General features: G+C 33.4%; 1 protein-coding gene across 2 annotated transcripts in view; it reads right to left on the bottom strand.

The window, feature by feature from the left end:
• Positions 1-8600: 8600 nt before the first annotated feature.
• The window catches only part of LOC105256715 (dipeptidase 1), a 79572-nt gene continuing 73022 nt past the window's right edge, over positions 8601-15150 (bottom strand). The window contains exon 11 of one of the 2 annotated variants that reach the window (XM_011266896.3): positions 8601-9297. In XM_011266896.3, coding sequence (XP_011265198.1) covers positions 9181-9297 — 117 coding nt within the window. In that variant the 3' untranslated portion in view covers positions 8601-9180. The remainder of the gene's footprint in view (positions 9298-15150) is intronic. The other variant, XM_025409726.1, reaches the window with a different exon arrangement.

Genomic DNA, 15150 nt, shown 5'->3' with positions numbered 1-15150 from the left:
GCGATTTCGCATCGCTTTTGCGCGATAAAAATTTGCATATTTTGACGTAAAATACGTTGAGCTATGAAATCTTTGCTGCCATTGGCATAGATTGCAATGCACGATATCATCTCTTGCGTTTATTTGATGATATCATTCGGCGATCCGTTGGAAAGAAAAAAAATAGATCCAATATCGTTGTTATCGCGTTCAAAAATTTGAAGCGATAAATTTTATTGCGCAATTTGATTTTAAGCAGCTCGAATAATAACTGAGTTCAATATCGCCATGTAGTAATGATCATAACAATGTTATAAACGGTGACGAATTAAATGTCATGAATAAGAATCTATAATTCGGAACCGTAATTTAATGATCATTTCTTTTATTCTTAAATTTTAATTTTTAATTCTTAATTACTATTTTTTGATCACTTGGTATAGAAAAGTAATGAACGCGAATATCAGATCAATTTATTCAAATATTTAACTTTATGTCAGTATTAAAAATTTAATGACTTTAGTCCTTAAAAAGATTACTATTTTTTTTGTTTTTTTATTTTCACTTCACAATATGTGGGAAAGTGATAATAGGTATGAGTATCAAATCGATTTATTCAAATATTTTAGCTTTATGTCGCTATTGCTGGAAATGTTTTGAAGTGATGTTTGTGCGAGATTTTGATTTCCTGTTTTTCAAAAGCTATTGATATCAACGAAATAACACGGTAACGAAATAACGGATAACACGAAAAATGCGAGGATTATATGAATTCATATGACTCGGATAGAATTTTTGCCAAATATATACATTCATAAATCACCACTTCATCATGCACACGGAATCAGACTTTGCTTTTTTATTAAGAAAAGAATATTTGGACTCGGTTATGTTTCTCTTACACGCGAACATTGCTCGGTAGGAAAATCCTGCTGCTGTTATAAAGCGTTAAAAAAGAAGAAAGTACGTCTCCTTTTTCTCGCCATAGGCGAAATAAATCAGTATGTTAAGCGAAGTATAAGTTAAAATATTACCTCGTAAATATCAAATTGTACTAAAGTACCGAGTAAAGAACCGAGTGGCTTCGCATTGTTATTAAGCTTGCTGTGTATAATACACTTTCCAACATGATGGCTTTTGTCGTCTTTGAAGATGATATATTTTAGCCGGTAATTCAAGTCCGAAATAACTTTTCGGATAAAAGACTACCATACGAGTCAATTCTATCTAATAAATTATATCGCATACTATATATCAGTACCACACTAATAATACTCATATTGGAATTTTAATGAAAGATATTAATTAAAGAAATATACCTTTTTTGAAATATCTTTTCTCGAGAATTTATTCGCGATAAAATTGCATTAAGGCATAAAATAATTAAATACACCTTCACACATGCATTTTATATCCGTAATGTATTCCGTATTTCAATGCAGAATTAAAAAGTAAATTTTTTTTTCTATAATTATCTCACTTTTTTGCGTTGTTTCCAGCAAACTGCATTTGATGCTCTTTCGACCTCTTTTACAGATTTTCGAGAGAAACATTAACGGTACTTGCATGGATCGTAAAAATTTAGCGGTGCATGTGTATACATCTCACACATGCATGCGTGACTCGTACTCGATAACGATAATGATACGCAATTCTACGCACCATGAACCGCGAACATTTAATTCCGTGTCGCGGAAAACGTGCGTTCTAGGTGGAATATGTGTTGGATAAAGTGTAGTCTTGCGGTGTGAAAAAAAGTGGTAGTCACGTTTGAGGATGCGGAAATAAGGAAAAAAAAATATGATTATTTAACGGAGCGAAAAAATACTTATAGCATCTGTTCCTGATCTTTTCCTCGTGTCGCTTGGAATTTATTATTCCGATAGCTGTGCCCGAAAATATTTTCAGTCGATCCGTTCCTTTTTTTTCTACACTCGCACACTGTGACAAGAGTCGCAAGAAAATTCATTGCATTTTGCATTTATAACGTCTTACTTGCAATTATAATTTTAATTCTCTGATGCATTTGAAGATAATCTTCTCTTAACGCGAAAACGTCAGAGTTCAATCAATAGTTTCAAAATCGTAATTGAAAAAAATAACTTTGGAAATTAAATTTCAAATAAAAGTTTAACAAAATTTGATTTCAAACTCGACTACAAAAATAAATTGTTATTTATATATAACATTATTATGTGATATAAACATATATGTAATAAAACTTATGAAAGAAAAATTGACTCCAAATACATTTAATAAATTATTAAAGTGTTAGAAACGATGTCTATTGATCAATTCATTGATAAGTTTCGTTAAAGAGATTGCGGGTGACGTATAGTCGATAAAGCGGTGAAGAGAATAAGTAAATGAAAGCTATTTTGTGCGAAACGAGCGACATGCAAAGCCCAAGAACGTGAGCTGAAAAACGACAAGTAATTCCATTCTAACGTCTTATCCGTCTTTTTTTTTCATTTACTTCGAGGTGAATCGCTGTCGCTGCTATTATTCTAAACAGTATTACACGCAATCAGATCATGATATTCAATCTATGATATTATTTCCTATTTTAAAGATGTCACGAACATAGTGTATAAGATTTGAATATTTACATATAGTTTAAAACTTAATAATTAATTTTACATATATTTATAAAATTAAAGGAATTTACAAAATAATTTATTCCTTGTGAAAGCATTAATATTGGTGCAATGTTTGTTCATGAATAAATAAATCAAAGAATTTGTAGCTTTAAATAACATTATATTTGTAGATAACAATACATTTTTATGTGTTTAGTATTGATTAGAAATATGTAGAATATTTACTCCATTGCAAAAAGATGTATAGGTTATTTTTTGATATCGAAGGAATCAAGATTTACTCTTTATTATCTTTATTTGCTTTTTATTATATACTTATAAAAGAATCTATCTTTTTTTTTTCTCGAAATTAGAATATTAGGAAGTCAATTGCAGAAGATATTTTTAGGTCCAGTTTATTTGATTCAAATAATGAAAAGATAACGATTTTTAATATTATAAATAAATGAGATACGAGTCACATTACTAGGGACATCTTTCATGCGTATTTTGCGCTACTCGAAGATGCGTTTATCGCTTATAAATATCTACATTGAAAACATTCATAATGATTTATAAATCGATATATTACATCGATATAATATTATATTGATATACATTTTTATACGCGTTTATGATGGAAAGGAGAGAAACTACCTTTCTATTATTTCTATTATTATTATGTTTTGCAAGCGTCTGCTTTCTTTTACTATTGAGCAGCTAAAATAAATAATATATGTAAAATATGAATATCACATGTCTCATCTTCCGCGAATATCAAAGATCGTGTTGAATAATTAAACAAACTATGTATAGCATATTTCATAAAATTTAACGTCAAATTTCATAATCTCTTCCAAGATTTAAGAATTGTAAGAGATTTTTCATGTAAGCTAAAATATAATTATGCTTTATTTAACGTGGAAAATTTTTACATGTCGACAGATTAAATTATCCGAAAATTAGTTTTATACAAAAATCCTTCTTTAATTTTTAAATTACTAGTATTTTTTTATTTTTGTGTGCGATCTGTAATTTAATTTATGGATGTTATCACAAAAATCCTTCTTTAATTTTTAAATTACTAGTATTTTTTTATTTTTGTGTGCGATCTGTAATTTAATTTATGGATGTTATCTCGACAAAAAAATTTCCAACCAATACTAACTGAAGTTGAATTATATATCGATCGACATGTGTTTGTTCCTAATCCTAAGGAATGTTTTCTCTTATAGAATGACCACTTTCCGATAAATCGAACGAGATCAGTCGAAGATACTTGTGCTGATTCAATCGCGTTGCGATATAATATTCACGAGCTTGGTTTCTGGCGGGTTGATCTCTACATCTTATTGCTCCGTGATAACCGACGGTTGTTTAACCCATGAGACCGAAGATTCTCGGTAAGGTTTACGAGCAATCAAAGTTTACGATTGACCGAATCATAAACCTGCTTCTACCGCGACGAGATACGATTCTTGATCGTATAAGCTGAATCCCGAGCCGTTGGCCAAATTTCGAGCTATATGTTGGCTAAATTCCGTACAAATGCGGCATTAATTCTACAGCCGCATCTCGTAGAGCGGGCGGTTAGCCGGTATCTCTCGATACCACCTCGAGGCATTGCAGAGACTATTCAGGATTCATATTTGTATCGCTTGCAGTCCGAAATTTCGAGAGAGGTATACTTGATCCACTTTAGCGGGACTTGGTTGATCTTAGATCGCCTTAGGCGCTCTCTATACCCTTAACTGTGTCAAACAGAGCGCTATGGTTAACCAGTGAAACTATTGTATTAACGAGAGTCATATTGATATAATAATAAGTTTATAATTTTTATTAAAGTAATGTGAAAGATACTATTTGTTTGGAAATTTTTAAACACAAATATATTTCAAGAGATAAATTTATATTTATTAAAACAAAATGTGTGTAAATATACATATTATATAAGTAGATTCATAAATGTATGTAATAAATATAAAGCTGAATTAGAATTATTCGAAAAATTTAATGCCATTATTTATTCGAATAATCATTTAAATATTTATTTTCTGTTGAAGAGATCTCTTTTCTATTTCATTCGATTTTTATTTGAATTATTTATATGTATAAGTAATATAATTTTCTTTATTGTTTGTAGAGAATTATTTAAACGGTAGAATTATCATTATTTTACTCTATATAAGTATTTTTACTATGAATATTAAATATATATTTTAGATAATTATTTTCGGAGTAATGATTTCGATATAATTATGAATAATATAATTATAAATAACTATTTTCTTTTAATTATGAAAAATTACAAGAATCACTTTTTTAAAAATAAAATAATATTTATTAAATTGCTGAATATTCTATACTGAATTGTTCATATATGTATATGTAGAACAAATGTTTTAATATCATTACGAATTTACTTATTTTTATTAAGTATAATAATTTGAGCTTGTAACCGAAATAATGTATTTTCTCCCACTCTTTCTCTCTCCATCTGTACACAGGATACGGTTAGAGAATTTTTATAACTTTAAGACAGCTTTTTACTCCGCGGCTCGCGTTCACTTTGCAAAGCACTCAGAAATATCGTCCGCCAACTTTTTGCAAATCCAACAAATTCCGTCCGGAAAACGCGAGCGGGCCGGGTGAGTAACGCCGTCAGGCGTTTCTTAAAACGGCTGCGAGATATAACTCGCCGGTTTTATATTATACATCCCCGAGCTTAATACACGCGTATTAAGGGATGAAATTTATAGGTCTAGTTTCCACAGTAAACTTAGCCGATATCTCGCCGGGAGGCGAAACAAAGAGTGGTTCTCTCTTGGAGGTTGGTGCTCACCACCACCGGAGATTCTCCCTCGTTTCCGCTACCTTTCTTACATTCCTTTATTCGCGACTAGTTTACCCTCTCCTTTTTATTTCTTCTTCGCGTCTCGTCTCTTTGTTTCTACGATGGAGTGTCAGCTAAACGACGACAAGAAAAAGTTGAAGGCTGCAGCCGAGGCGATGTGAAAGTCTGCGAACGGCAAGAGGGTTGATATAGAATCGGAGAAGGTGGATCATAAAGGTGCAAGATAGACTTTGGGAAATAGCGGAAAAAGCAATCGGTTCCCTGACATGGCCGTAGGATACGCGAAGAAATCGGCCGTTCAGCTCCGATGGAGGAAAGAAGCTTAAATGGTTTTTCCGTGGCCGAATTCGGATCTGTTGAAACTTTTTAACGAGCTCGTTAGGGTTCCGCGAATAGCCGAAAAATTAATTATCTTTGAAAAACCGTCCACTCATCTACGGACACACGACGTTTCCGTTTTCTTTTCCAACTTTTTTATTGTTTTCGATTGATGACTGCGCACTCGTATGTGCGGCTATGGTTGATGATCGATTTTTTGTTTTCTACAGAAGAATTAATCCCTTCTATAAAATTAAGATCCGGTAAAGAATTTTTTCCTCCAAATAAATGCGTATAAAATTACAAACGATATAAATTGATATTAATATTATTATCTTCACTTTTTTAAACGGATTTTTATAAAATATGTAATATATATACGAATTTATTGGAGATATTTTAAAATATTGAAAATTGTTTTTTGTATGATTAATCTTAACATGTCCTAATCTGGTTCAATTCTCCTCAAAAAATCAATAATCCAGATGAAGATGATCCTTAATAATATATATTGTTAAATGTGGTAGTGCTACTTACCAAGATTTTAGGAAAGGACCGAAATAAATGAGAACTCGGTCACTTTCGCAACAACGGCTTTCGTTCGATCTGCCGTAGATTTATTTTAGATACCGGTATAACTTTCGAAACCTTATAGGATATTAGTTACGAGCCTCGCGTTTCATCGATTCTATTTTGTTCGCACGAGAATGGTCATTAAATCGGTTGAATGAGATTCTGTAAGAGATCGGCTCGATTGACTCTCGAATTGTATCGTATTTCTATAAATGAAATTTGACATTTTACACGTTTCCAAGTATTTTTTATAAAGTGTATTATTTCCTGATAAAAAAACGGAAATTTTTGTTTTTTTTTAAATCTATAATAAAAAAAACTTACGGATATGTGTGTGCGTTCCTGACATAAAAATATTTTTTTTTAACAATTTTCGTATTGAAATTTTTGTCACGTAGTTGCAAATTAACATGCCACATCGTTATAGCATCCAAAAAATTGTACACTCGAGATTTCGAATGTATAATCATCGAGCTGGTCGCTATGACAAAATTTTGTCGCAAAACAATTCACACGAGGGCGTGGGACAAAAAATTTTGCGATTCCACCAGAATCGTATGCGACGGTGCGGTGTAACCATGGTATAGAATTAAAAAGTTCGTCGTTCAATTCAATATACGTCGATATATATCAGCGTATTAACTTCGATTGTGCAAAATCGTAGGAAATAGTATACTTATAGTATACTTATAATATCGAGCAACGTATTCTCGTCGATTTGGTCGACGTTACTAGAGAGTTACTTTGCGATTTAATCTCATTCGTAGTGTCCTCGAAATTATGATTGGTCAAGCCCACCATCTGGAATCGTGGTCGATGGGGCTAAAATATGACGAGAAGTCCTGAAAGAAAAAAAAAAAAAAGAAAACACCCGCAAGAGAGAGGGCACCGCTCCACAATCGAGATACATGAACTTTTGGTTATATCCGTCGATTTCGCGTACGTTTTTAACGTCTAGATTAAAAAGTATCGAGGACACTCGGTGACCTGGTTCTTCGATCCGACATGGCTGGCTTGACATGCTGAGAGGAATAATATGTTTTTCGACTTCAGGTACCATATGTACAAGTTGTCATTCATTTACACATACACGCACGCACGCACGCATGTCCGATCGCTCTCTCATTCACAATTTTATATACTCTCATCAATCGTTCGTTTTGTCGCACGTACAATCGATCTCGTGATGTATTACATAAATTATTGACTAAGACAGATTTTTTTTGGTTCCGGCTTCGACGAGGAAATCGCTGAGTACAAATTTTAACATCAAGTGTATGCCCATGGCTAAATTGTTAAACATTTATACAAACGCGTTGGTCTTCGTATCGCAGTGATAAGGTGCGTGTTTGTTTCCGCCTCGTTGTTGCGCCAATTTCGACGTTTCGTTCTTCGTTTTTAAGCATCTTCCAATCGCATTGACACTTTGATTAACAGTCAATTGGCTCTTTTGTCAACAAAGCACGCGAGACATGCTTTCTCATTTAATCATCGCAACGACGAGTGTACGTATCAGTACCGTAACGTTATATTAGATTTTCTGTTATTTTATAGAATTATATTTCCCTATTTATTACAATTTATTCAAAATTTAATATTGATTATGAAAAATGTTATTTTTTAAAATAATTTTTTTAATTAAATAGATAGTGAATTAAATAAAATTAAAATTAAAAGAGAGCGAATCATAGCGTAAAAATTTTACTTCGAATTGTGAAATCCGTTTTATAAGTTTCACATATCATATTATTCAACAAATTACATTTCGTAATTTTGCGTGTATTCCATCACATACAGCATATATTTGATTTTGCTTCTATGGTGAGTAATTAAATTGTACAATAACTCGCCAATAGCTCGCTCGAGTAATCAATAGCATTACAATAGCAGCACTCATGCTAGTTTCAAATTAATGGACCATTTCTTCATTAATACACAACACTACACTGTTATTATCGATTAGGCAGGATATGGATAATAAGTATAATGAGAATTGTTTCAGATGTGAAGCAAGTCGACTGTGATGTAGATTGAATTAAAACTTTTAAATCTTAATTAATCTTTGTATACATATACGAAGAGAACAGTTAGCCACATTAATCAATCCCAATTGCAATTTTTCTCCAAAACATCTCTAGCTGATTATTGAAATATATTAATAATTTAATAGTAACTGTGTTTATTATTGGTTAATTATCGATAATAATAATATATAATGAAAGATTATATATATAATAATGCAGATTACACATATAATAAATATTTAGAATTATAATAGAGAGAATTTGAGACGCGTAAAACATATCGATCAATAAAAACTAAAAGACAGAAATAAAACTTGCAAGTTAAATCTTATTTTACCTGTAAAGAAATAACTTGACAATGCTTGAGTGATTTAATTGCAACTCTTATTCGCGGTTTGATACCTTTAGTCACGGTACTAAACGTTTCACTGGCCGTCTGGATGTCCTTCGTAAACACTCATATCTCACAGTTTCGGGATCTCTGGCGGAAATCGAGTTTGTCTATCTACTTACGTACAAAGATGAGAATCTTGAGTAACGTCGAGAAGGATCGAAAGGAGTAAGAGAGAGAGAGAGAAAGAGAGAGAGAGAGTATGCATATAGTATGTGTAACGGACATCGTCCGTTTTGAGAAATGCAAGGAATCGCAAAATTGAAGGGTAAAGATATAAAGGATGAGTTTTATTTCTCTATTAGGGCAGTGAGCTTTTTCCTTCCTTTTTCGATTGCTTCTCTCTCTCTCTCTCTCTCTCTCTCTCTCTCTTCTTTTTCGTCCTCTCTCTCTCGCTCTTTATTTCTGCTCCGATCATTCGATCATTTGCGTTTCGGGATGTTCGCCGAGAGGATTCCAAGCTTAAGGCGTCATCAGACGTTTTATGTTATAACGGCAGTAATCGCGACCGATTATGTCCTCGTGCGGGATCTCCTCCTCCAGCGGCTCCATCCCCTTCAAGGCCAGCTCGTCGCGAATCTGCGCACACACAGAGAATACTGCGATGTAGTAAATGTGATTTATTGACTGCTAAAGCTTAGCTTATGGTGATTTATACGCTTTAGCCCTTTAATAACGTTACGTAATCGTCGACGTCTATCGAGAGTTCGGCGCTCTTACGGGAACAATGCTACCAATCATGATTTACAGTCGTCGATCACTCATTGTAATCCGCGTGTGCATCTATGAATTCGCCGTAAGTGGATCAATAGTCCGCGATGATGATAATACTTTTAGATTAGGAATTACGAAGGGTTTCTCGGAGGGTTGGATACTAAGAAGATTAAATTGCTCGTACACAAACATACATGCGCATCAGTGAGCCAATCGATATATTTACAAAGCGCGCTCATCGCGTGCTTGGAAGCTGGTTCTCCTCATTTTTCTTTCGATGCATTCCCGCGGAAAAAAGCCGATGAATTTTGACATTACGTCGAGCTTCTGAAGGGCGCGGCGAAGATGGAAGACCGCGCACGTCGCAAATGTTCCCGGGAAAAATCGCCAGGCGCGATTGTAGGGAACAGGGAGATAAAAAGGCGCCACCGGGGGATGAGCTACGATGAAAGGCAAAGACGAGCACGCGCGCGCAAGGGAAAAAAAAATGGTCGTGCGGTGCACGCGTATTTCACACGAGCACATGCACAGAGCCCATCAATTTTCGGTGAAGCCCATTAACTTCCCACGGGCTTTACCCGAAAACGAAACTTTCGGCCGCTGATGAACGCATCGACGATGCTCGCGACACACCGCGCCTCTCATCACCACGATGACGCGATGATGAAAAATCGCCGCAATGTATACGATGTTAGCCAGGAGTCATTATATATCATCATATATATGTAAATAAATAAATAGATAAATAAATATATATATATATTTATTTATTTATTTACATGTATACGGTTATCATTATGATATGTGATATTTATTTATTATTTACATGTATATATATATATACACATGTAAATAATAAATAAATATCAGATTATTTACATGTATATATATATATATATATATATATATATATATATACACATGGAAATAATAAATAAATATCAGATATATAGTGTATATATATATCAGACATCAATTTATTAGCCTATTATATATATATCGAATTTATATGATAAAAACATGAGATTGAGATGATGATTTAGATGTGAAAAAGGCTTCATGTTTTGTGCGACTTTTCTGTTTTAATTTGTGATATTTACTATGCTTTTATTTTTCATATCTAATTATATTTGGGATATTCGTTATAATTTTATAAAATTTGATAACATTGCGAGTAGATGTATGAGTACGTTCTAATTAAACAGATACGAAGATTGATAATGTTACATCTGCAACTTTTGAATAAAACGGGTAAAAGAAACGAATGTTTTGCAGAGAAGAGAGTGGTATAAAAAATATCATTGAATTTAAGTTCCTTTCTGTACTTTTTTCCCGGCATCTCTCAGAATAAAACTTTTTTATAGCGTGAAGAGAGAAAAAGCGAGAAAGAAAGAGAAAGTCTCTCTGATTCGTACGAAAATAATTCGGTACAACGCCGGAATGTAAAAAGAGCTTTTATTGACTTGGAAATATCAGCCGCGCTTTTTTCCACGCTTTGCAAAATTTATTTCGTTTTCATAAAGTAAGAAAACGACGTTCATTTCGTGTCAATTTCGGTGGAATACATATTAGGGCAGCGTAGCGTAAATTTCATTCTCGCCCGAGATCTACCTTTTGCAGTTTTTTTCAATTAAGCGAGCGCTATAGCAAGACAGCACGCTATCACAAATATTTACGCCATGGAAACACAATTGCAACTTTTCGATCATTAATTATCTGCACTGCGAGGAATCGATACTGCACATCAAAGAGGAATGGCAAATATATATGTAATTCAAAATTAAAGAACGAGATCAATTTTCCTAGAATATTAAATATGTTCAAATGAAACATAGATTGAGATTTTTATGAAACAACGATTTTAAGTCATGATTCAGTTGGACGTATCTAATAACTTTTATAACATTTTTCTTGCGTATTGCGTGTGTTACATACGCGCATGGAAATTCTTTGTACGTGCAAAAACTGTTGAATTTACTTTTTGATCGATAAAAAAATATATAGAAACTTTAAAAGAAATTAAAGAGATAACTTTATTATAGCACTTGAAATGTGTGAAATTCGCGTGCGCAATTTATTTTTCATACTTTACATATATATTTACGTATATAATGTATATAATCAAGAAAGAGAGAAAGAGATAATTTGGAAAAACTGAACGTATCTATCATGATATTACAAGTTATTTTGAGCATTGACATACATATAAATTTCACTTAATATTAAATAACATGAATACTATGTACATAAAGTTTCATTTTGCTTCCCTGTTTGGATTTCTAATTAATTGAGTACAAAGAGAGATGACGCACATCAAAAGAAAATCAGTGGGCGATGTCGAATCTAATTAATTTTGCCGCGTTCACATACTTTGTGTATACAATGTTGGGATACTTGCGATATAACATCAACATATATGAACATCGCAAAAGTGTCTAATAATTTTCTCTTCACAAATCACTCCGTATTTATTCTACACTAAAACTGAATTTTTTTCTGCTGTAAAACTGAACTTTTTTCTTCCAGACACACACACACACACACACACACACACACATATGTATGTATATATGCTCGAAGAAATTATTGAGTAAAACTTAAAGTGATACTGAATGTTGAAAGGTCTTTCTTATAAATGCAATCTCTCTTCTGTTCATACTTTTTCCAAAATGAACTGCATATAAAGCTATGGAAATTTTAATTTTAAAAGTTTAATATTATGGAATGGAAACTCCATAATCTTGAATTTTGATATTTGAGTTCAATATTTGAACGTGTGTGAAAAATTATACATGTGATACGTTTCGTATTATAGAGCTTCTGTGCTTTTAAATGACATTTTCACGAGAATATATATTATGTAAAATGTGAGATTAAGATATTAATGGATATTGAAATACTTTGCTCATAAACGCATGAACAATCTTGTTACAGTTTATATTTCCATTCTAAATGAATTACATTCAATTAAAGACTATTAATCCTCCTTCTCAACTTTAAAAATGTCAAAATTAAAACTTTTTAAAACTGTTGCATTAAATTAAATATATTAACATTTTAAATATTTTAAATAGATCAAAGTATGATGTAATATATGTATATATAAATACTGTGTAATATGAGATTATTTAAAGTATATTAATATTATATGATATTACGTGTTGATCTCTATATGTTATGGTTTCGTTTTTCTTGAAAATACATACTTTTCTACGATAATGCATTTGTCGATATATATTTTATATTTTGATATGTACGTAAAATTATTATGAGAAGGATAAAATACGAATGAAATGAAACTTAGTGTTGAACAGGGCTTGTAGTTGCGCAGGGTTTGTAGTAGCAGATATCGATGGCAAACCGATAATGTGTTGATTTGCGACGATGGCTCTTTGTATCAGTGATTTCATTAACGAAAGATATGTCAATAAAAGCGGGAAATGTTAAGAAAAAATATCGAAATTCAATTCCACCGCCTTCTATAAATACATCGATTTTCTTCCTGTTTCCGAAAAATTATATCATAATTTATAGATTGAATCAGTCATTTTAAAAAGAGCATTACTCTCTATTGTAAAAAAATATATATATTAGTAGTATTAACATAATTAAGATATTTTCTGTTTCTGTTTCTTCTAATGGAAATATACTTTGCTATACATAAATGTATGTATTCCTAAGGAAAAATACTAGAATGGAAATTTATTACCATATTTTTTAAATATATAAATTTCCTTCTAAAACGAAGAATCAGTTATTATAATCTATCTTAGGAAAATAAAATAAGAAAAGAAGCTGTAAAAGAGAACTTTGTTCGCCATTAACGGTGTTGCGAAATGGCATGGCGATTTACATAATGCGAGTGTGACACTGATTGTGATTGTATTACGGCCAAGGAATTTCCACCGTTGTTTCCGGACGACTCTTCGCGGCGAGCGTCGCGGTCTTACGAAATAGTATCAAAGTTCCCAGGAATTCCACCCCTCGTACGAAGAACAATAGCAAAATTGAATTTCAAAGTAACGTAATCGCTATCATTTCGTTCGCCACATCGCGCCGTAGGCATGGCCATTATTTCAGCAATTACGACATTTCTCGCCTGCCGCGTAACCCGGACTGCCACCGTGGGTGGTGGAAAACGGCGATGAGATGAGTCGAAATTGCTCAAAGGATTTGCCCTTCGCTGAACCTCGCCGACTTTACTGCGATGAGAAAAGCGAAGAGCAAGTAAATGTGTAATTGTATGTGTGTGTGTGTGTTTCAGGTAAGAAGGTACGATTTCTCCGCGAATTTGCACATTGAAAATTAATGGCAACTTGCCATCTCTCGGTTGGAAGAAATTCGATTCATAAGCGCGGAATTTTCACGTGCTACAAATTATCTTCTCGGGCATAAAGTAAATCACACTTTTATATTCCGATAATCAAATAATATTCTTCGGAGCCGTATCTGGAAAATTGCACATCTCGAATTAAATTAGGATAATTTGAGAGGGCGCGATTATATACGTGTAACACGTTTCCATTACGTTTTCAGTGTGTCCGCATTGTGTCGTGCGGATCCGCAGCTTTTTCCAGCGTCTCATCCCACGAAGTCGCGAGAGCATTTTTTGCGCGACACGACGATAAATCACCCCTCCGAAGAATTCAGGACGTAATTTTAATTCGTCGGCTATCGCGTGCGCTCGAATCTTTGTTCTTTCGGAAACCGGCGACCTCGAGAATTGTTAGGCGGATGCAAAATTTACGTTTTCGCGCGTAATTTATCGCGGCGCGCGTTTATTATGTTATAATCCGAACGTGTAATACACATTCTTCTCTAAATATAATAAATGACTCTTGCTTTGGACAAATAACCGCGGGTTCCGTTGACCACATCGCATCGCAATTAAATTATCACAGTAATTTCAACAACGGCCATCGTGAGCGTCCTCAAACATCCGGAACATCCGGCACACATAATTTCTCACATCATTCCTGTCGGGGCGTGTACCACCGGGTAATATCTGGACTGAAACATTTTCAGGCACGATGGAATTCTCGTAGGACGATCTGCATTCGACTCTGCAAAACCGGCCATTTAATGTTGAAATATATGGAATATTAATCGAGTAGTCGAAATGAAGTCGAATTAAATTGAAAGGAATTTAATTTTAGCTAAATATTAGAGAATGACGAGGTGTGAATTTTATAACGGTTTCATAAACGAATTTTATCAATATATTATAATCAGGTAATCGAACGCGAGCGAAAGAGATTCGATCAATTACCATTTTTAATCCATTGAGCGCTGCAACTTTAATCTCTTGCATTTTTATATTTTTATAAAAAAGCTAGATGGAAAAATATTATTTTATCATTGTTTACTCATCATTTTGTTAAATCGACAACAATAACGATTCTCGTAACTTTGCGCGCAATACAACACGAGTCGAGCGTTAAATTTTAATTAAAGCGTCGACGAGGATCGAGGGGCAGAAGGGTTCCAGATGCTGTTCTCCTTTAACGCTTATCTTTCGCAGAGTATAAAATGTCAGTGTTGAGCGATGTTGAACGATGTTTCGGAGCCGTTTAATACACACGTTATGTGTAGTCGTGACTGTACGTATGCGCGCTTAAAATAGAGAAAGAAAAAGAAAAAGGGAGCGCACACCGTTGGATAGGTTACTAGATCCTGCCAGCTGGTTCTACGACTGGCAGGGCTCCAAGGGAGCAAAAA

Source organism: Camponotus floridanus, unplaced genomic scaffold, assembly GCF_003227725.1.
Source record: "Camponotus floridanus strain SB8 unplaced genomic scaffold, Cflo_v7.5 scaffold28, whole genome shotgun sequence".
Classification (NCBI taxonomy): domain Eukaryota; kingdom Metazoa; phylum Arthropoda; class Insecta; order Hymenoptera; family Formicidae; genus Camponotus; species Camponotus floridanus.
Note: the sequence above shows the minus strand (reverse complement) of the source record. Positions and strands in the feature narration are given on the sequence as shown.